The 24620-nt window shown below is 35.2% G+C and overlaps 1 protein-coding gene across 3 annotated transcripts in view; it reads left to right on the top strand.

Moving 5' to 3' along the window:
• LOC115214534 (PDZ and LIM domain protein 3) overlaps positions 1 to 23425 on the top strand; it is a 184246-nt gene extending 160821 nt beyond the window's left edge. For 2 of the 3 annotated variants that reach the window (XM_029783738.2, XM_029783739.2), the window contains exons 6-9: positions 16561 to 16687; positions 20154 to 20239; positions 21222 to 21318; positions 22410 to 23425. In XM_029783738.2, the coding sequence (XP_029639598.1) occupies positions 16561 to 16687; positions 20154 to 20239; positions 21222 to 21318; positions 22410 to 22413 (314 nt within the window). In that variant the 3' untranslated portion in view covers positions 22414 to 23425. Of the gene's footprint in view, positions 1 to 16560; positions 16688 to 20153; positions 20240 to 21221; positions 21319 to 22409 lie in introns of those variants that run through there. The other variant, XM_029783740.2, reaches the window with a different exon arrangement.
• The last annotated feature ends 1195 nt before the right edge of the window (positions 23426 to 24620 follow it).

Below are 24620 nucleotides of genomic sequence, written 5' to 3'. Positions count from 1 at the left end.
GTAGATTTGATGGATGGAAGCTGAAAGAAGCCCATCATATATATATATATTTATGTGTATGTCTTTGTATCTGTGTTTGTCCTCCCACCATCGCTTGACAACTGATGTTTACGTCTCCATAACTTAATGGTTCGGCAAAAGAGACTGATACAATAAGTACCAGGCTTACAAAGAATAAGTCCTGAGGTCGATTTCTTTGACTAAAAGGCAGTGCTCCAGCATTGCCACAGTCAACATGAAACAAATAAAAGAATAAAAGAATTTATATATATTTCATATTAGCAAACAGAAATAGTATTATTTCAAAGCAGCAATCTTTACTCTTTCGCTTGTTTCAATCATTTGCATGTGGCCATGCTGGAGCACCACCTTTTAGTCAAGCAAATCGACCCCACAACTTATTCTTTGTAAACCTAGTACTTATTCTATCAGTCACTTTTGCTGAACTGCTAAGTTATGGGGATGTAAACACACCAGCATCGGTTGTCAAGCGATGTTGGGGGACAAACACAGACACACAAACACATACACACATACATATATATGACAAGCTTCTTTCAGTTTCTGTCTACCAAATCCACTCATAAGGCTTTGGTCAACCCGAGGCTATAGTGGAAGACACTTGCCCAAGGTGCCACGCAGTGGGACTGAACCAGGAACCATGTGGTTGGGAAGCAAGCTTCTTACCACACAGCCACTCCTATGCCTATACAATATTTAAAGCAGATATATTGTTAAAAGCCTGAAAATTGTGGCATTTGTTTCAAAAAAGTATCTCTTATAAACGTATAGTGTTAAAAGGCACAGAAATGTATCAGCAGCAGACAAAACTTGTCCAGCCGCAGTGGTGGCATTGCTAAGTACATATTTCTGCTTCTTTAAGCTTCATTAGTAGCAGGTATCCACTAGCAACAGCATGCTGAAACAAATTTAGCCTCTCCAGATATGGAAAAACAATGATTGAAAAATTTTAGCTGATAGCTATTTTTAAGAGATAAAATTGTTGTGACAGTGTATCCGGAAACACCTTCTTTCACTCAATTTAGTTTCATATGACTCAGTGACATCACATATACTTGATGATGTATTTTCAATAATTTTCTTGCACACACATTTATATAAATATATATGTACACAAGCATACATGCATATAAGTATATGTGAGTTGTTGTTGTTGTGGCGGTAACAGTAATAGTAGTAGTAGTAGTAGTAGTAGTTGCTGGTGTTGTTGAACAGTTTTGTTGTACTTATTGCTCAGCAACGGCCATAGACGCAGATACAGAAATATCAATGAAAATGAGGAGTGAAGATAAACATGATTGCAATAATGATAAAATGTATGACACTGCTGAGGATAATATTGACAAAGGACATAGCAAAACAAGCTAATGATTTTCCATAAAAATATTGGGTCATCCCATAAATAATGTGTTTTTTTTTCAATTACATGAACTAATAGTCAGAGGGGGGCGGATAAACTGCCTGCATCAACTTGCTATAAAAGCAGGTAGTAATTTTACCTTGTGCTTATTCTTAGTGCAAGTTTTGAAGAATGCAGTTCGATTTTAACAGTAATTTTTTTAAAGCTATAATGGAAGTGACAAAGGTGCATATTTTGTATTATGAGTTCAATAATGGCAACAACGCAACAGAAAGTGCAAGGAATATTAATGCAGTAAATGGGGATTGGACAATAAACATAAGCCAGTGTCAACTGTGGTTCCAAAAGTACCGAGCCAGAAACTACAGACTAGAAGACAAGCCTCATCCTGGAAGATATGAACAGCTTGACAAGGACATCCTGCAAACCCTGGTGGAACAAAATCCCATTGTAACTGTTGAGAAACTAGCAGAGAAGCTTGGATTTGGTCATTCAACCATTCATCGACACCTGCGTGCCATCAGGCAAGTCAGAAAATTGGGTCATTCGGTTCCTCACAAACTTTCCAAGTCTAATCACACTCAGAGAGTGAATGTGTGCTCTTCTTTGCTGTCACATCTCATGAATGAACCATTTTTTATACCAAATAGTGACTGGTGACGAGAAATTAGTTATCTATAAAAATGTCAAGTGCTGAAGACAGTGGGTAGGGAAAGGAGAAATACTGGCACCCAAGGCTAAAGAAGGTTTTCACCCACATAAGTTGTTGTTATCTGTTTGGTGGGATATGAAAGGTTTGAACTTTGAACTTTTAAATCCAAACCAAATGATAACAAAGGAGATCTACTGCGAGCAGCGTCAGTACTAGACAAAAATCGATGATCTTTAGTTTCAAGATGAAATGTGTTCTTCCATCAGGATAATGCTCAGTTACATACAGTGAGGATGACATTCGAAAGGCTGGAGCAGTTTGAATGGGAAACAATACCGCACCCACCATATTTACTGGACATTGCCCCATCATCTGATTATCATTTATTCCATGGTTTTCAAAATTATTGGGATAAAAAAATATGAATTCTGTAGATGAGGTCAGAACAGTACTAGAAAAGTATTTTTCACCGTGGGCAAGTGAATTTCGGAAAAGGAGCCTTGCAAGTCTACCAGATAGATGGAAGAGAATTGTAGAAAATGAAGGAGAGTATATTTTAGATTAAAAAGAAGTATAAAAAACTGCATTATTTATGGGATGTCCCAAAACGTTGCTTGTGAAGAAGTGTAGGGCTGGTATCTATTTACTGACTTTTAGAAAAGCTTATTACCAATGTATCATAAGTCTCAATTAGAATCTGTGTAAAATAGAATTTGGCTATATGTACATGCATACTTACATAAAAATACATACATACATATATATATACATGCACATGTACACATATATACATATACACATAAATATGTACACACACATACACACACACACGCATATATATATATATATGCACACACACACATAGAGAGAGACAGAGAGCTTATTGTGCATAACAATATGTTTGTGTCTATGTGGTGTACACTGAGAGAGAGAGAGAGAGAGAAAAGTGTTATGATCCTTGTCTCCCCAAAGAAGATTTAGTAAGTGGATGCTTATACTGTATAAACTCTATAAAGATGGTGTGAGGATAAAGGAAAGTTCAGTTCAATAGTGATCATACATGCACACACACATATTTGTGTAAACTGAAACAAGAAGAAAACAAAACCAAGCTCTGAAAATCTCTTAATTCACTTATGCACCAATTGATATTAGTCTAAATCAGTGGTTCTCAATTGAGGTCCACATAAAATGTTGTTAGAATCTATCTGTGATACACAAAATATTAAAAAAAAAATTTTTTACATGCAATTCCTAAAACTTTTTAATTATAAAAGTATAATAGGATTTTTTAAGTATCAAATGATTAGGAGGGTCCATCTGAGTAAAATAGGAACCTAGGGATCCATAGGAAAAAAATGGTTCAGAACCATTTGCTTAAATGAAACTGAAATGAAATAATGAAATAACAAAATAGAAGTGTTTTATCTGTTTCATTTAATTTATCTTTTAAATTTCAATTCAAAATTTATGACAAACACTAAATGCTAACAGCCAATAGAATTAATAAGTAGCTGAGGTTAATGCTATCTCATTTCTTTTTCCTTTTATTTTCAAGAATTCCAGAAAGTATTTCATTCATTTCTATCTTCTTTTTCAGTGAAAATTCCTCGCCTGAAAAATTTCCAGTGAAGTGTATACATTCATACTTTTTATTTTTTTACATTTTTGATTAATTTATTTTTTGTCAATAACAGCAGGAGTGAATGACTAAATGATTCATCACCACCACCACCACCACCATCATCATCATCATCATTTTTGCATCCTTTTTGCTTTTTTGTGTATAACAGTATCTCTATGTATAATAACATTTTCTATTTATTGAGTTCTTAGAAAATTATTATTATTATTATTATTATTTTACTTCTTAAAGCTCTCAGTCTTACTTGCTCTGGTTGGTTCTGTGAGAGCAGACAGCGATCTGTTGTCAAAGGTCTCACAGAGTCTCTTTCTGCAAGCTATAAGCTTTGGTACTTAGATGTTAACTATTATGGAAGACAAGCCCCAATCTCAAAATCCTAGCTGTCCCCAATAGAGCAATTTTTTTTTTTTTTGCCCTCATGTCAATTCGAATTTCTCCAACATATTTCTTGAACATGGTTGTTAGTGCTCTGAGTGTCCCTACAACTACTGGGATAACAGTTACTCTCCTTATTGCCCACATTCTTGCAATCATCATCATTATTATTATTATTATTATTATTATTATTATTCAGTAGTTTTATTTTTATAGCGTGCTTTCACTTCACTACCGAGCGCAGCTCTGTGTGCCTTGGGTATGTGCTGTGATTTGTTGTGATGCTCTGATGGTTATTGTATGGAAAGTGTTCTGCGTAGGATGTGTGCAGTGCCTAGTAGTGCAATTTTCTGTATGTTATATGTGTTTGTAAGTCCTGGTGTTTTTGTTATGTATTTGTCTGAATATTTTTTATCATGCCTAATGCACCTACTATGATAGGAATTGTTTCTGTTTTCAGATTCCACATTCTAGTTACCTCTATTTCCAGGTCTTTGCATTTTGAGAGTTTCTCCATTTCTTTTAGAGACACGTTGTCATCTGCCGGTATTGATACATCAATTAGAAAGCATTTTTTTTTCTTCATGATCTCTGACAACTATATCTGGTCTGTTGGCCTTAATTTCTCTATCTGTGTGTATCAGCATATCCCAGAGTATGGTTGCTTTCTCGTTTTCTGTGACCTTTTCTGGTGTGTGCCTATACCATCTTTTTTCTGTTGTTATTCCATAATGTTGGCATAGCTTCCAATGTATGTAGGTTCCAACTCTGTCATGTCTGTGAATATATTCCTTCTTAGCCAGGACTGGGCAGCTAGAGATAATATGATTTATTGTTTCTTGTCCATCTCCACATATTCTGCAGTTACTTGTAATATTTCTTTTCATTACATGTTTTTGGTAATTTCTGGTGGGGAGGCTTTGGTCTTGTGCTGCAATTAAAAATCCCTCTGTTTCTGCTTTGAGTCCTGAGCTTCTCAACCATTGCTGGGATTTTTCTTTGTCTATTTCTTTTGCGTTTAGTTTAGTGCAGTATTTACCATGAAGGGGCTTTTCTTGCCATCGTTTTATCATGGTTCGTTGCTGTTCTATTTTTAGTTTGGATTTCATTTGTTTTATAGCTTTTGTTGTTTCTTCATCATCTTCTTCTTCTTCTTTGTGTTTATTAGGTGGTATGATTTCTTGTTTGTATTTGTCAGCTTCCTTAAATACTGAGAACAGTTTTTTGTTTTGCTCGTGTTTTGCCGCTATCTGGATCAGTTTTCCTTCCTTCTGAAGTAGATATTTTTGCAGTCCTATGGTGGTTATTTTATAGTAGTTTTCCAGCTGTATAAGGCCTCTACCACCTTCTATACGTTGTATATATAGTCTTTCTATGTCAGATTTTGGGTGATGCATCCTAGATCCTGTCAGTATTTTTCTTGTTTTCCTATCTATTTTGGACAGTTCATTTCGTGTCCAGTTAAGGATATTGTAGCTGTAACTTATAACTGGGACAGCTAAAGTGTTGATACCTATTATCTTGTTTTTAGCATTGAGCTCTGTTTTTAGTATTGATCTAACTCGTCTATAATATTCTTTTTTTATTTTCTCTTTCATTTGTGTGTGTTGTGTCTTATCTAGTTCATGGATTCCTAAGTATTTGTAAGTTTGGCTTTGGTCTAATTCTTTTATTTCATTGGTTTTATCTAGTGTGATGTTGTTACTCTTAACTAGTTTTCCTCTTTTCATGGTTACTTTGGCGCATTTTTCTAATCCAAATTTCATATCTATTTCTTTGGTAAATCCATGAACTGTCTTTAATAGTGTTTCCAGCTGTTTGTCATTTGCAGCGTATAGTTTTAGGTCATCCATATATAAAAGGTGGCTGATCGTTTTGCCGTAACATTTATATCCGCATCCAGTTCTATTTAGCATATCAGATAGAGGTGACAGTGCCAAGCAGAAAAGGAGTGGAGAGAGCGTGTCTCCCTGGAATATTCCTCTTCTAATGGGGATGTCTTTGGTTTTCATGAGTCCCTCTTTTGTTTGGAGGTGTAGGACTGTTTGCCATTTATTCATAGAGTGCTCTATGAATTTTATGATTGTTGGTGCTACTTTGTTAATGGCTAGTGTTTCGAGGATCCATGTGTGGGGGATGCTATCAAACGCCTTTTTGTAGTCAATCCAGGCCATACTGAGGCCTTTCTTCTTTCTGTGGCTGTCTTCAGTTACGGCTTTATTAATCATTAGTTGAACTTTACAGCCACATGAGCCCTTGCGGCATCCTTTCTGCTCTTCTGGGAACAGTTTGTTTTCGTCCAGGTGCTTGTTCAGCCTTTGCGATATCACTGCAGTGAATGCCTTGAACATTATTATTATTATTATTATTATTATTATTATTATTATTATTATTATCATCATTATTATTATTATTGTTGTTGTTGTTATCATTATTAATAATAATATCATTATTAATAATAATATCATTATTAATAATAATATCATTATTATTAGGGGCAGTGAGCTTGTAGAATTGTTAGCATGCTGTGCAAAATGCTTAGCAGAATTTCATCTGTTTTTACGTTCTAGGTTCAAATTCCACTTTTGTCATTCATCCTTTTGGGGGTCAATAAAATAAGTACCAGTTGCAGACTAGGGTTGATTTAATTGACTTAGTCTTTTCCCCGAAATTGCTGGCCTTGTGCCAAAATTTGAAACTATTATTATTATTGAAATATACGGATAAGGAAATAATTTTTTATTCTCAAACACAGGATAATGCTACTAATATAGCATGAACAGGATAAACTATCCATATTTCCAGAAAAATATTATTTTATTATCTTTGCACAGCTTCTAATGCTGGAGATGTACTACAGTGTCAGCTGCACACTACCAGTGAACTTAGGTAACACCCATTATTTTTTGAACACCATCAAAAGTATTCAAGCGGTTCCAAGCAGTGCTGTTTTCTGCAAGTGCTCCACCCTTATTGCAACCCCTATTTGTTCCATGTACTATTATTGTTGTTGTTGTTGTTGTTATTATTATATTATTATTATTATTATTTTATTATTATTATTATTATTATTATTATATTATTATTATTATTATTGCAGTGAGCTAGCAGAATCATTAGCACATCAGACAAAATTCTTTGTGATATTTTCTCTGGTTCTTTACATTTTAAGTTCAAATTCTGCTGAGGTTGACTTTGCCTTTCCTTCTTTCAGGGTCAATAAACTAAGTACCTGTTGAGCACTAGATTTGCTGTAATTGACTTACCCATTCACCTGTAATTTCAGGTCTTGTGCCTCTAGTAGAAAGGATTACTACTACTACTATTACTATTATTATTATTATCGTTAAGGAAGTGAGCTGGCAGAGTCAATAGCATGTTAGACTAAATGCTTAGCAGCACGTCTTCCAGTTCTGTACATTCTGAGTTCAAATTCTATGAGGTCAACTGTACCATTTTTCCTTTGGAAGTCAATGAAATAACATACCAGTCAGGTACTGAAATTGACATCCCCCTCCCCTCCCCTTGAAATAAGTTGTTGACCAAAATGGGAAATAATAATAATAATAATAATAATAATAATTATTATTATTATTATTCAGTAGTTTTATTTTTAGTGTGCTTTCACTTCACTACCGAGTGCAGCTCTGTGTGCCTTGGGTATGTGCTGTGATTTGTTGTGATGCTCTGATGGTTATTGTATGGAAAGTGTTCTGCATAGGATGTGTGCAGTGCCTAGTAGTGCAATTTTCTGTATGTTATATGTGTTTGTAAGTCCTGGTGTTTTTGTTATTATTATTATTATTATTATTATTATTATTATTATTATTATTATTATGTTTTATCAATATTGTAGTCATTGTTTTAAAGTCAGTAGAATTAAATGTCTAAATGTTTAGTCTGGTATACAGCTATCATCATCATCATCATCATCATCATCATCATCATCATCATCATCATCATCATTATCATCATCATTATTATTATTATTGGACAAAACTTCTTGGCAGTATTCTAAGGTATGATACCTTCCTACCACCAACTTTTGTGTTCTTTGCACTGTTGCCTAAATGGTGTCATTTGAAGACTCATGGAAATAAGCATACATGCATATGCACTCACACCTATCCCATATGCTCCTATGCTGTTTCCATTTACCAGTTTCATTGCCAAGGCATTGATCAATTTGATGTTATGGAAGACACTTGCCTGTGGTTCCATATATGTATATAATCATCAGCTGTCCATCTGTTATAAGAAAAGCAGATTCAATTTGAGTCATATAGTGGTTGTATATATATGTGTGTGTGCATGTAGTCAAGCAGTATATTATTATTGGTTATAGCATATAACTGACCAAAATGTTACCTTTGGCTTTGCACCCCAACTATTGTATCTGGGCAATATTGACAACTTTACAGTTATACTTGCTGGAAAAGTGGTCATATTGCATGGGTGCAATATGTGGCATGAAACTGGTGGTAATATTCTGGCCAGTTATAATGCCATAACCAGGAAATTATTGCCCAACAATATATTTAATTGGTGATTTACTACCAGATATCATCATAGTACACAACACTATACTCTTTCCTTTAACTATGCTTGGATTATTCCTACAACACACAATGATGATCATACCACATCTACCTACTGGTGCCCAAACAAAACTGCTGACAAACACCCTGATGATTTAGGAAAACCACAGTAACTTCTCAAAAAGAATTTTGGAGTGCTCATGGTAATTTTCAAGGTACAGATACAACATCGATTTTCTGAAGCCTTCTGTTCCAAAACTTTTCTGGACTACTGATTTTTCACCTCAAATTAAACAGATATTATATTTATTTAATTAAATTACCTACAGGTACCTGTGCATTAGTTTAAATCAGCTTAAAAACCTCACTCTGTGCAGGCTTTTAAGCTAACTCCTGCAGGGGGCTAATTGGGCCTGTGGCCCAAAACTAAAGAGAGTAATAATAATAAAGCATTTGTTGGTACCCTACTAATATCATATTACTTTAAATTCAGTTTAAATGAAAAACTTGTGAGTTCACAAATTTTGGGATTTTAAAAAAAAATTTGAATTTTCAACTGTTAGCATATAACAAATCCTCATCGAGATCTGATCCCAATGCTGGATGTTCAAGAACCAAATGAAGGGCAAAATTTCAATCCTGGGATCATCCTGATTCCAAAAATATATATGTCTATGTAGAACAAATGTAGACTGAGATACAAGGGTCCAGGACAGACAGATGGACAGCATTTCATGTTTATCATTGCAAGGTACTGTGAAACAAAGGACACCTAGTAAACTAGACTGGTAGCTGCTGGAATTGGAAGTTCTTGCTTGTATTTTAGTGTGAATTATTAGAAGTTCCAGACCGTCAGTGTTGTATCTATATTTTCTTTTACAAAATATGCATCTCCATACCACAAAATACGGTAATTCTCAAAATGGTTCCACAATCACTCAATGGGTTATGGAAAACTCAGCCCTCATTGCTATGGAAATAGTGTCAGAACTAAAATATGTCCTCTCTCTCTTCTAGATATAAGGAAGTTTGAGTTAGAATGTTTATTAGAGAGTTGGTATCCTGATTTGAGAATGAGATAATTTGATGAAAGTTGTTGAAAGTTTTAAAACATTCAACTATTTATGGACTGTCTAGACCAGGCTGCCAGACAAACATTTACTGTTTAGAGAATCCTGTTGCTTCTCTCGAGAAATATAAATACATTGTATGTGTGCATATATATATATACACACGTGTGTATGTAGGCATATGTGTATGTGTATATATATATATATATATATATATATATATATATATATGATATGGATGTGTGTGCATATGTGCAGAAACATATGCATACAACAGATACAAGTTTATCTTCCTATCTGCGCCCTCAAAATTCTAGATAAGCTAATATTTGACTTATCTAACCCACACATCCCACTCTTCAAATCTCATTGATAGAGTTAGACCACTAAACTCAACCACACAGAAAATACATGGAGGCTTTAATAACACAAAATTGTTCCACACATACCATTATAACATGCACCAACATGAGTAAAGTTATTAACTCTATTCCTTGATATCCACTTACATAAAAGATACTCAACATTAAGAAACAAATCAGAATGTTGTCAAGCAAACTGTTTGTCAGGTCACCAAACCTGTATTGTGTAACTGCAATTACCTGAATGGTTAACTGCAGGGATCTGCTCTCTCACTTGCACTTTTTCAACCTGTACCTACACAACCTTCTCACACCTCCATAAAAGTTCATAAACTAATGGACATTGCACTCACCTGTTCCTACCTGGATGGAAATTGAAAGAAACCCATTGTGTGGTTTGTAAGGGAGTGTTTTGTGTCCTTTTGTTGTGACATCACATGATGGTCATAAATGAGCTTCATCATCATATAAGCAATATTGTTTGTTTCCAAGGTGGCGATGGCAGTAACACTAGCACACTGGGTGAAATTCTTAGCAGTATTTCATCTGTCTTTATGTTCTGAATTCAAATTCCGCCAAGGTCAACTTTGCCTTTCATCCTTTCAGAGTCGATAAATTAAGTAGCAGTTGCGTACTGGGGTCGACTAACCTCCTCCCCCAAAATTTTGGGCCTTGTGCCCAGAGTAGAAAAGCATATTGTTTGTTTCTAGTCCTCCATGAAAAACATTTTCTGGCTGTGGGGAAAATATTACTTAGTTTGGAAACAGATGAAAGTTGGTGACAGGAGGGGCATCTAACTATAGAAAATCTGCCTTAACAAGTTTTGTACCCATGCAAACATGGAAAAATGGATATTAAATGATGTTACACCTGCTTATGTATTAGTCTATAATTTTGTATTATTACATACTTGTACATTTATTACATTTATGATTTTCTTTTTTCTCTTCCTTCATTAAAAAAAAATTGGAATCTCGATACACATAGCAATGATAAAAACTTCTACGATGTTGGAATGTCTGCTGATACTTGGGACATTTTCCAGTATTACAGGGTGCAATAGAAAAACGTTCTATAACTTACACAACTATTTGTGATTCACTTGTGAAGTTAGACAGGTGGTAATGCTGTCTCTGTGTACTTAATGTGTTATCATTTTCTTTTAGTAATTCTCATGGTTTGTATCAGTGTACACCATACATTTACTGTTCAAGTGTTTATCAAGAATGATGAATCTGGGTGGCTTTATTGCCACACTGTGTATAATATTTTGATGATTTCCTGTTGCTAAAATTAACAAACTTCTTTCATTTTTACAGCTATACAATTTTCTTGTAACCTGTTTATATGGCTTTTGCTTATGTTTCACCACATTCCAAGCATTTTCTCTTACAGACACTGTGTTAAAATTCATTTGAAAATTGTAGTATAATTGCATTTAAAGATATTTTATGCATTTTTCTTCCAATAGTTGATTGCTAAAGGACATTAGCAGTTCATATATAAACTACTCAGACCAAGTTAATTTTGTTTTAATTGTGACCTTAAAACTGTTTTGTTTGAGAAATTTATTAGGAAAAACAATTGTTTTATATATATATATATATACACACACACATACACACTCATGCACACAATGAATATATGTGTGTGTGTGTAGGTGTGGGGTGTGTATTTGGAAACTGAGAACATCTATTTAAAACAAAATATTATACTTGTATCCTTCTTCTAAAGCTTTGTACACAATGAATCATATCCTTTCCTGGAGAAACAACCTTTAGTCATTTCTTATAAAGATACATAGTCATGAATTTATAATTGAAAAGATGACACATGACTACAACATTCATACCTTTCCATGTAGATATCGTTGTCATATATTCATTTCTTATATAGATACATAATGCAAAATAAAATGTCATGCTCAAGAACACAATGTACTACCAGAAATTGAACTCATGCCCTTACAATCATGAGCCGAGTACCCTAATAACTAGGCCACATGTTTCAATCCACTCAACTGGTAAAAGTGAGCAGTACTTGTAATTTAAAAGGCCAGCCTTGTCACATTCTGTGTCATGCTTAATCTGCCCAAGAACTACATTAAAACTATGCCTGTCTGTGGAGTGCTCAGCCACTTGCATGTTAATTTCATGACCAGTGCAGCTGTGTGGTAAGAAGCTTGCTTCCCAACCCCATGGTTCTGGGTTCAGTCCCACTGCATGGTACCTTGGACAAGTGTCTTCTACTATAACCCTGGGCCGACCAAAGCCTTGTGAGTGGATTTGGTAGATGGAAACTGAAAGAAGCCAGTCATATATATATATATATATATATATATATATATATATACATAGGAGACAAAAAGTGTATGTACGCTGCTATATGTACATATACAAAAAACAGAATAAAATTGGAACAAGAATGTAACAGGCAACAACAAAACATCCAGACAGAAGATACATAAAAAGACAGGAAAAAACAAGGACAGGTCATTCAGAGCTTTCTATCATAAGTCGAGTTTCAGATCGTTGTTGCAGTTTCAGCCAGTTACACTTGAGACTGCTCCAATCTGGCCGGCCCCAAGAAAATCTAAGCTAAGAGCTCTAGATACTTTGGAAGAAAGCAAGTGAATGTATACGAAAACAAGGATAGGTAAAAATGAAGAAATGGTACACAATTACAAATACAAACAACAGGACATTAACAACAGGTGTCTTTCGACTAAGGACGAATTAAATTTAGCTGGCGTGTGTGGAAGTGAATCCTTATGGCAGGAACATGGGAGATGAAAGTCATGGGAAGGAATACAGGAGATGCTTCATGGATGGTAGTTGAACCAAGAAAGAAAAGTCAGGCTTGGCGAAACACCGGTCACATAGAAGGAGAGGAGAGATGTAGGGGGCAGAGGGATTGAAGAATTAGGGAGGAACGAGAAAGAGAGAGTAAAAGATTCATACAGAATTTAGATATATATATATATACAGGGATTGGACAAAATAATGGAAACACTTAAAATTTCAAACAAATTTATTTTGATATGGGTTAGGACCACCTTTGGCAGTAATTACAGCTTGAATTCTATGAGGTATAGACTTGTACAAAGTTTGAATTGTTTCCATAGGAATTTTTGTCCATTCTTCGGCTAAAACAGTTTCCATTTCTTGTAGTGATGATGGTAGAGGATATCGACTCCTTACTTGTTTTTCTAAAATGCACCATAAATATTCAATTATATTGATATCTGGGGACTGTGGTGGCCAGATATGATGTTCAACTTCACTAGAATATTCCTCATGCCATTCAGTAACAACTTTAGCTGTGTGAATTGGTGCATTAACATCCTGAAAGATTGCATTTCCCTCTGGAAACTGTTCTACAGGATGAATTTGATCAGATAAAATGCTTAAATAGTCTTGACTATTAATTCTGCCATGAAGGGAAACCATTGAGCTTGCAGATTTCCAAGATACAGACCCCCTCCCCACCAGATTATCACAGATCTTCCATCCATGTTTAACAGTTGGAAGAAGGCAGTCTGGGTCAAATGCTTCTTTGGCTGTCTCCACGTGTATACTCGGCTGGTGGTTGGAAATAAGGTAAAGGATGACTTGTCTGAGAAAATAACATTCTTTCACTGCTCTAGGGACCAATTCTGTAGGTTTTTACTCCACTCTAAACACTTTGCAACGTTTGTCTTTAAAAGTAGTGGTTTTCTGATTGCAACTCTCCCATGAAATCCAGCTAAGTGCAGCTCCCAGTGAACAGTTTTTGTGAAAACTTAGTTCCCAAGGTGGTCATTAAGCTCTGTAGTAATTTTGGGAGCTCTACTTTTGTGAGCCTTTCTAACAATTCATGTAAGAGTCCGAGAGTCCCTATCTGGCAGTTTTGGTTTTCTTCCGGAGTTTCTTGTGGACTTAAGTAACACAAATTGCATGCTTTGTATAAGATACTGTTTGATAATTTGTCTTATTTGTTAGTTAAAGTAGAAGAGGCTGCCGTCATAGTTTGTTTGGTCTATATCAGAGACATTAGCTACTAAGGGAGTCATTTGGCAGTGGCAGTAGAGCATTGGATAAATTGTTATGAGGTAATCATTTTGGCTCTCTACATTCAATGTTCAAATCTCACAGAAGTCGTCTTTGCTTTTCATCCTTTTGGAATTATCATCGTCATTTAACGTTCATGCTCCATGCTGGCTACCAATCAGCTTACAAGACTATGAACCCTGCAGCGGGAGTGCAGATGGGTGGCTTTATGCTAGGAAATGAGGAGTTAAAGCATGTGAGAAGGGGGAAGAGTAGAGTAGGTTTCTTACTATGGAGGACTAAATGTGACTTCCCACATTTTAGAAGAGAGGGTGAGAATGATTGCTGGTGCTGAAAAGATAGAAAAGTGTTAATGCGATGTCTGGGTGGTCCCTCAAGGTATGAGGTGAGTGGGTCAAAGGTCAATAAATAAAGTACTTGTACTGTACTGGGGTTGATTAATTACAATATCTTGTACCACTCCATTCAGTTTGTTAGCCCCAACTTTACATGTTCTCTGTGCTGTATGATTTAAGTGGAAGTAAATTTTAAAGCAGAAAGTTTATGGCCAAATGTACTTCCTGTTGCCATTCTTTACCTGTTTTGGTGGGAGGGGGGGGGTTGAGTTGTGGAGTTGTATTCCAGAGGAATTCATGAGTACAGAGATATTGGACAATTTTGTTAACAGGAAATGTCAACAAACTTCATCAGTTGCAACCCAATTACAAATAATGATGTCACAGTTTCTACATAAACTGCAAATGGGGATGTCATTGTACCTGTAGCTCAATGTAGTTTTGTAAACATTCACACATGCATACCCACACAGATATATGTGTGTTTATATATATATTTGATGGGCTTCTTTCAGTTTCTGTTCACAGAATTCTCTCACAAGGCTCTGACTGGCCCAGGGCTAAGAAGATGCTGGCTCACAGTGTTGAACAGTGGGGCTGAACCCAAATCCAATTGTTTAAGTTAAGAAGCAAATTTCTCAACCACACAACCATGCTTATGTATGTGTGTGTGTGTAGGCTGACAGGTTTGCAGAATGTATCTCAGGGACATCCAACTTGGCAGTAGTTTACCTGTTTCACACTTTCAGAGGGAACAGAACTTATCTTTTTCCTCCCAATGTACATGCCCTTTGGTCTAAATTCCTCATCTCACTTTTCCTAACTTGCACTTCCTGCTCTGGAATTACGCAGCTATTCCTCTTACTTCCCTCCCCTTTTCTTCCACAACTCTACCTGTGTCTCACCCCATTCACACCATCCCCACTATCTACATCTCACCTCCTCACCATTCCAATATTTAAACATCAAGACTCTAACACAATTTTTATGTACACATGTACCCCCCATCGACTCCTCCTCCTCCATACATTCACACTGTTCACTTGCATATGCATATACACACATACATCTCTATTCATCTTTTATATTTGTGGACACATCTAAACTCATGTCCCTTTCTCTTTTCTTAATTCCACCCCACATTGAACAGGACTGCCACCCAATTTCTAACACTTTATCAATTTTTTCACAGCCTCAAACTTCTCACATCTTTTCTTCGATAACAGAACTAATGTCCACAGCATTAAGATACTTTCTCTTTCTAGCTAATACCATATTTATCAAAATTTATTCTTGTGTTGTCCGTTTCATTGTTCATTGTATTTACACTATATGTATTTATGCGTGTGTGTATGTATATATATATATATATATATATATATATATATATATATATTATATATATATATATATATACATACATATATATATACACACACATATATATACAATGGTCTTCTGTACAGTTTCCATCTAATAAATTCACTGACAAAGCATTTGGTGCAGCAAAGTAGAAGCTTGGCTATACATATCAATATGTGTGTGTGTGCGAATGTATCTGTATTTTTCAATATAAACCCAAGCTATAACCAGTTTCACCATTAATGTTAGGTGCAGGTGCAACCGTTGTTTAAGAAATTTGCTTTGAAACCATGTGACTTTTTTGGTCAGCTCTCACTGCATGACACCTTGGGCAAGTGCTTTCAGCTATAACCCTGACCAGGCTAACCTTTCTATATTTGTTAGATGGAAACTATAAAGAAGCCTGTTATGTGTGAGTATATATATGTGTGTGTATGTGTGTATAATTATATATATGTTTAATTATAATCTTATAAATGTATACTTTAAATTATGTACATGGTATGTATGTGTGCATGAATCTAATGAGCCACTCATAAATATATATTTACGTATACACTTATATATGTACATCTAAATCTATATACTTTTCTATCTCTCTTGTATATGTATATATATATATACACATATACATAAATATTTATGTGTGTGTGTGTATAGTTCTGTCTACTTATGCACACACACAGTCACGTGCACCAGTTCTAACTTTGTATCATTCAGTATGAAACATTCATTTATCATTTTGTTATTCAACAATATTTTAGCATTCAATATAATTGGTTTCATTGCAGCCATTGCCAAAGACGTGCCTTCTGGTTTCCGTTCAGTCTGTGCCCCAAAGACTGATTTCGATGCTGTTCAGAAGCAACAACAACAGATTCAACATATGCGCTGTGGAGGATGTGATATGCTTGTTACGTAAGTAATTTCTTTCTAAGCCTTTCTTGGACATATACATATACATGTACATATCCAAATAATGACTGTGAATTAGCAGTGTCATCAGAGCTTTGGACAGAATGCTACATAGTATTTGTTCTGACACTTTGAGTTCAAATCCTACCAAAGCCAACTTTGCCTTTTATCCTTTCAGGGTCAATAAAAAATGTACCAATCCAAGGTGGTAGTTTGGTAGAACAATGAGAATATCAGATCAAATGCTTTGTAGTATTTGTTCCAGTTCTTAGTGTTCTGAGTTCGAATCTCAACTATGGGCAACTTGAGTAGTAGACTTGATCCATTGCTGGGTCCACCATTACTTATCTTCAGTAGGAACAGAACTCATCTTTTCTCCCCCAATTTACATACGCTTTGGTACAAATTCACCACCTCATTTTTTGCACTAACTTGCACTTTCCCCCACTGTTGCAAGCATTGGTGCCAGGTTTCTGGTTTGATGGTATCTTCCTCCCTCTCTCCTTCTAGTCTGAGAGATACCTCTGCCAAGGGGCACGGACACTGCCTTTCTTTCCTCCTGACTAAAAGATATTAAAAAATAGTTTTTTATTTTTATTTATTGTTTATTTATTGAATATCGCCATTTCTCAACAATGGTATTGTTGGTTATAGGTTTTCATTGGTCAATCATTGAGTCAATGCATTTATGATAGTGAGGGGAGAAAAGAGCATGTCTGTAATCTGCTGTATTTACTGTTCAGAAAGGGTCAAATGGAATTTGTTAAGGCAGATTTTCTATGACTGCATGCCCTTTCTGTTGCCAACTGTTTCCAAGCAAGGTAATATTTTCTCATAACTAGACATGTTTTTCATGGAAGACTGAAAACAAACAGCATTGTCTATAATGACGATGATGTTCATTTACAATCATCATGTGATGTCTACACAAGGGTACACATACACATACATATATGAATGCACATTCACAAATACATATATGAATGCACATTCACAAATATATATATATGTCTAGGACCCCCTTTGGTCACAAAAGACTGTGAGATTGCACCTAGAAAACTTTCCTCTGAGGTACAAGTCTGGGCAAAGTTGTTTGTAGAAGACCAGCAGTTGCCCATGAATACCAGTTTCTCTTCTCTGCACCACTGATGTTATCCAAGGTGAAAGGCAAAGGGGCCGATACAGCTTGGCACTAGTGACATCACAACTAATTTCTACAGCTGAGTGAACTGGAGCAACGTGAAATAAAGTGTCTTGCTCAAGAACACAATACACAGTGTGGTCCGGGAATCACACTCTCAACCTTATAATTCTAAGCAAGCTTGATGCCCTAACCACACTGAGCCATGCACTCTTACACACACACACACACACATATGTATATATATATAATATATATATATATATATATATATATATATATATACACACACACATACATAGATGTATGTATATGCATATGTATATATACATTAAGCTTCTTTTCAGTTTCCATCTACCAAAGCTACTCAAAAGACTTATGTCAGTTTGGGGCTATGACACTTATCTAAGGCACCACACAGACTGAACCCAGAACTACACAGTTGGAAAGCAAAGCTCTTAACCATTCAGCCATGCCTGTGTCTTGTTTGGAAAAATAGAATGTAAAAGAAGGGAGTGATTAACAGAGACTGGCTAAGTGATATTAAGATATGGATGGGGATAAGAACACTGGAATGCATACAAGAGCGCAGGTTCCCAAATGCTGTGTCGTGGCACCCTGGGGTGCTGCAAGATTAACCGAGGGGTGCCATGAAATATACATGCGTATGTGGTATTGTGATTGATCATTTAGAGTCAAAAATATATTTTGATACTATTTTAACATTATATATTGTCATCTTATATTTTGTATTTTTGTTTATAACATTTCTGTATTGTCAACTATTTCATGTTTTTTATATCAACATTGGTGAAATAAAGAAAAATTTTTAGTATCAATTCCAGTGACATAGTTTTCATATACAGTTGTTATTATCTATGGACAAACTTTTGTTATATTGATGTTGAATCAAAAAACAACTGTCATATTAGATTTTCCAATAGGGGTGCTGTGGATTTCTGAAAGGCTTGGCAAGGGTACCTAGAGGCAGAAAAGGTTGGAATACTGTGATCTAGAAGAAAGGAAAACATTGGTAAAAAATATTCCAGTGCCACAATGGCAGAAAGATTATGGGTATAATTTGACTTGATTGAGACTTAGACTGAATCTATGGCGTTGTACCAATCTCAGAAATCCTCACTATTAGTTATCAGCAATATTGCATTACATACAACTGTCTTTGGATTGGCTTATGCTTCATCATCATGATCATCATTTTAATATCCACTTTTCCATGCTTGCATGCATTGGATGGAGTTTATTGAGGAAGATTTTCTACTGCTGGATGCCCTTCCTGTCACCAATCCTTACTTGTTTCCTAGTAAGATGATATTTGTCCATGGTCAAACATGTTTTTACAGAATATATTGGAAAAGAATGACACTGCTTGTATAATAGAGACACTGGTTTACAACAATATCCTATGATGTCAAAACAAGGTGACAAACTTACATGCGCTTGCACACAACTGCCACCCACCCATTTCTACTCACCTTGTACCTTGTGGGGTCACCTAGATACCGCATTTCCACTGTCTCTTCACAGCTCCTACTGATCATTCTCTCCCATCCCAACTGAATGACCATGCAGCTTTTCTACAAGTACCTGCTCTGCACCCCACTCTCACACTTGAACCCCTCATCCCTAGTACAAAGGCAAAAATCCCCACCACCTCAGGGTTCATAATCTTGCAAGCCACATGGTAACCTCAGTGTTGGTGGCATGGAAACAGCACCCAGTATATGATGTAAAGTAGTTGATGTTAGGATGGGCATCCAACCATAGAAACCATACCAAAACAAACACTGGAGTACAATGCAGTCCCTGGACACATCAGATCCTGTTGAAATGTCCAACCTTTGCCAGCATGAAACATGGATGTTAAATGATTATATATATATACACTCACTCACACACACACACACACACACACACACACACACACACACACACACATGATAGCTTTCTCTAGTTTCTCTACCAAATCTACTTACAATGATTTGGTCAACCCAGGGCTATAGTAAAAGACACTTGCCCAAGGTGTCACGTACAGTGGGACTGAACCCCAAACCAAGTGTCTGGGAAGCAAACCTCTTAAACACACACACCTTTCACATTTGTGTATGTACTTCATTCCTGATAAATAATATTCTGTTAATTTTTTTTACTATCTTTTAGCTGCAGCATAAAATTTCAGCCTATTTTTAAAATTTACTACTTCATTTCAGAATATGAAAAAGACATCAGAAATAAGAGATTTTCATGAATCAGAATATAGAAAGCCTTGTTGAATATGTTGATAAATATTTATTTTTATTTTATATTCAGTGGTGTGTTTGTGAAAGCTAAAGATGTGCCTTATCATCCTGGCTGTTTCAAATGTACTACATGTTCAGTAGGACTTAAGCAAAAAGGTAAGTTAAAAGCATTAAAACTATACAGACATCATGTTTGTTTGGTTGGTTGTGAATTATCATAGGATCATCTTTGCATTTTCTTGCTAAATATTCATTTTGCACATGTATGTGTATGTGTGTGTGTGTGTGTGTGTGTGTGTGTGAGAGAGAGAGAGAGAGAGAGAGAGAGAGAGAGAGAGAGAGAGAGAGAGAGAGAGAGGCAACTTAGCATATCTTGGTAGCTTTTCTATACTGAAAATGAAATATCATGCATTCTCTACCCGACCCTTGACAGTTTCTCCTGGACAAAATGCTAGTCCATTACAGCATTAACCCCCAACTGCTCTTGCTAGTGCTTGTTTTCAGCTAAGTGGCTGGGAGTAGCATTAAATGAAAGTGCCTGGCTCAGATGTTACAATGATAGGTTCATAATTATAAAATCATGAGTTCATTTCTAGACCAGGCTGTGCATTCTGTCCTTGATCAAGGCATTTCATAGAGTGTAATTAAGTGTGATTTGATTGTATTTGCATCACTTGAAAAACTGTTCATCATCATCGTTCATCATCATCATCATCATCATCATCATCATTTAGCATCTGCTTTCCATGCTGGTATGGGTTAGACAGCTTTACTGAAACTGGTAAGCTGTAGGGCTACACCAAGTTCCAATCTGATTTGGCATGGTTTCTATGACTGGATGCCCTTCCTAATGCCAACCACTCCAAAAGTGTAATGGGTGCTTTTTACATGAGACATGAGACCACTCAATGCCAGGTTGGCAATATTTGACTGTGCATGTATTGAGTTCTCCATTTAATGAATCTTCCTTTTTCTTATTCATATAAAAACACTTATTTCTAACTATATGTATGTATTTGTGCATGTATGTGTGTGTGTGTGTTTGTGTGTTTGTGTGCGTGTGTACATGGATATAGCATGTATATATACACAGGGATACGCATTCAGGTACTGATGCATCTTTTTTCTCTCTTTTCAGGATATTTTGTTATGGATTCAAAATTGTATTGTGAAACTCATGCACGGCGTCATGCTCAACCACCAGGCCCTGACATGGTTGCTGTACCTGTATATAGGTAAAAAGCATGTTTCTATCTTTTTTTTTTTGTTTTGTTTTCTGGAGTTTTTGTTTGGTGGCAGTGGGTGCTATTCATAATTCTTTGTCATCATTTCAATGTGAAATGAGGTAATTCAAGTCTGGAGTAGAACAAACAATATAATCATGAAGTAGCAAAGCACACGCTCGTCTAAGCTAGATGACTGGCAAGCTTCATGGACAAAAGGTGGACCAGTGGCAGTTGTTAAGTGGTTATCCAAGTAATCAGAAGAGACCACTTGGAAGATCTTGAAGATTATGGGAAAAAGACAAAGAATTTGGGCCCAAATTGAAGGGAAGGGTGCAATTAAGGGAAGAATGGAAGTGCTTTGTGAGTAGTGATGTGTAAGGATATCTGGTAGCATGATCAGGAAAAATACAAAGAGAATACAGGAGAAATGGTAATTAATCCTACAAATATATTATAGTTGTGTTCAATTGTACATATGTGTGAATGCATATGTCTGTGTGAAGTTTACGTTCTACACTTTCGCACATTGAGCTAAAAATGCTGATGTTTGTCAGTATTCCCTGATAACAAATCATCCTTCAACTCTGCATTTTTAAAAATAAATAGAATAAAAAAAAAACTTCCCTTGTATAATAGTGTATAGAATGTTATGTTAAAAAGCCCCTTGGACGAAAAAAGTTGAAGGCTACCTACATGCTATTAGTTCTACAACTAAAAATGATTTATTTTATAACTCTCAAATTTTCTAAATTATTAAAGTATAAACAACATATTATTCTCAAAAATGGATGGAAAAAATTCAAGGGGTTGCTTTGGTATAATGATTGAACAACTGTCATGCTTATAGAAGATGTGGGTTTGAGCCCCATGGGCAGCCTTTAACTTCTTTTTTTTTTTACATCCAAGAAGTTTTTAATCCAGCATTCTATACCTTATTGACATCTTTATTTACTTCAAATTCCACCATTAAAAACAACTTATTCCCCATCTCTCAAAGTTTCTAAATTCTCAAGATATTAACAGCATATATTTTTGTTTAATCAAGAAATCAAACTTGCCTTTTACTCACTTTCTCTCTTTTACTTTTTCTTTCTATACAGGTAAACACTAAAGAAAGTCTTATATTCTTTTCTTCTGAAAAGAAGAATACCTGTTGATTGCTTCTGTTTGTAGAATACTCAACCTCAGCCTACCCCTGATATGTTTGTAAAGAAATAAACCAGTTATGATCCACTATTCCGTTAATACACACATCCTTTGTATGTGTATGTATCCACCAGAGCAACTGACACAAACTTTGGCTTATATCTCCTCTAACTGCTTAATAACATGTTTTTTCTTTCTTTTTAATTAGCAAGGATTTGCAATTTACAGATTTGTTCTCATTTGAACTCCTTCCACTATTTCTGGAAATAATTTTTTTTTTTATGGACTGTTTTTGGATCAAAATTATATTATTTAGGGATTATTTTTGTTGTTGTTGTTGGGGTGGTTGGTGGGGATGTTTTTAGATAGCTAAATGTCTGGTGTGTGTTTGTGTATATGCATATGCGAATGAAGTATGTATGTTAGTCTGTTTCTGAATGTGTATGTGTGCATGTGTGTGTGTATATGTGTGTGTATAAATTCTTTGTCTTATAACTTCCTGGGAAAGGTGTGGTTCATTAAACTAAGGACATGCCTTTCTTATCTGTTTTGTTATATACATACACGCACACACCCTATCCAGACATTCCCCTCCATATTCTAACATTAAAAGCTCTTTTTTTTTTCTCCAAAGTTATTTGATCTATGCATACATACGCATATTTTATATGCATATATATATTTATATATATAACTGCTTATATGTGTCAATGTGTATAGTATATATATATATATATATATATATATATATATATATGTATGTATGTACGTATGTGTATATGGACACACATACATACAAATATTTACATGCTTTTACTATTTATTAATTATGCATGGATAAGACAAATCACAAAGATCTGCACTAAAATGACATCTTTTTTATTATGAGTAGTGCCTTTCTAGACCAAATTTGGAATGTATTTAGTGGGGATTAGGGCTAATGAGTACATATGATATATATATATATATATATATATATATATATATATGTATATGTATATGCTATAAGTCATTAAAAGGTAATATATATAAAACACAGAAAACACAATCTGTATTTATGCTTTGTATAATGTAGACGTTACAGGAGATCAGCAAAACATAAACTATGTGATCTTAAATGCCCAATTATGTGATAAAAGTAGCCATCCCTCCTCCCTGGCATTATTAGCAAAGAAATACATTAGGAAGATTGTCTAACCATACTGGTGAAAGGAGTGGAGTGTGGAACATATCTACCAGCCTCATAATATTTGATAACGTTATACCTTCCAGTGCGCGCATATATATATATATATATATATATATATATATATATATATATATGTATATGTATTATAAACAGTGTCTGTTATGGGTGAAGTGACATTTTTTTTCTTGCTCATTTTCCTTATAATTCACCTTTATCTGAAGGTGTTACAGTGTGCTGGATCTTTCCCCAGTTTTCAAAGCTGTAAGCATGTGAGAGACATTTCACCTCCAAATTATATTTCTTGCCATGAGAGTCTACCATGAAGTTTTACAAAATAGTTGCCAACATTATGATGTTCTTGCTAAGTAGAACTGGAAAAGGTAACTCCTTAATTTACCTGTTTGAAACAGAGTAAACTAAGCCGTTTCGAGTAAAGTGTCTTTTGCCTTAGATGTATTGCAATGCAGTGATGTATCAATATCAATGACTGGACGCATCAAGGCTTCAGTCAGCAGAGGTAGACTGGTGCTCTATTATCATGGCTAGCTTCACATTCTGTATACAAGTTCAAAATCTGAATGCAAGTGATTGCACCAGATTAGTAGCAATTTCAGTCATTTATATCATCCACTAGTCAACAGTATCTGATGTGATGTATGACTGTTCAGTCCTCTCTTATTTGACTATATGACTCACTCCTGTCTGTCTTTCTGCTTGTTGTCTGCTACTAAGTGTAGCTGTTAAGCTTCATTGGTTAATTTTTTGATGATGTCATCATACAGTTTGAAAGATCCTACTTTTGTTTGTAAAAATCTTATAATTGGAGAGAAAACAGTCCAGGTTCAAACTGAAGAAGGGTTTTGATACACATTTGTAAGACGTGACATTCACTTCCATAGAATAAATGGAATAATTATACTAAATCATCAAATGATTGCCAATGAAAAAATTATTTGGGCACATAAATGAGACTTCT

Source organism: Octopus sinensis, linkage group LG7 (genome assembly GCF_006345805.1).
Source record: "Octopus sinensis linkage group LG7, ASM634580v1, whole genome shotgun sequence".
Taxonomy (NCBI): Eukaryota; Metazoa; Mollusca; class Cephalopoda; order Octopoda; family Octopodidae; genus Octopus; species Octopus sinensis.
This window is presented reverse-complemented; position numbering and strand designations above follow the sequence as displayed.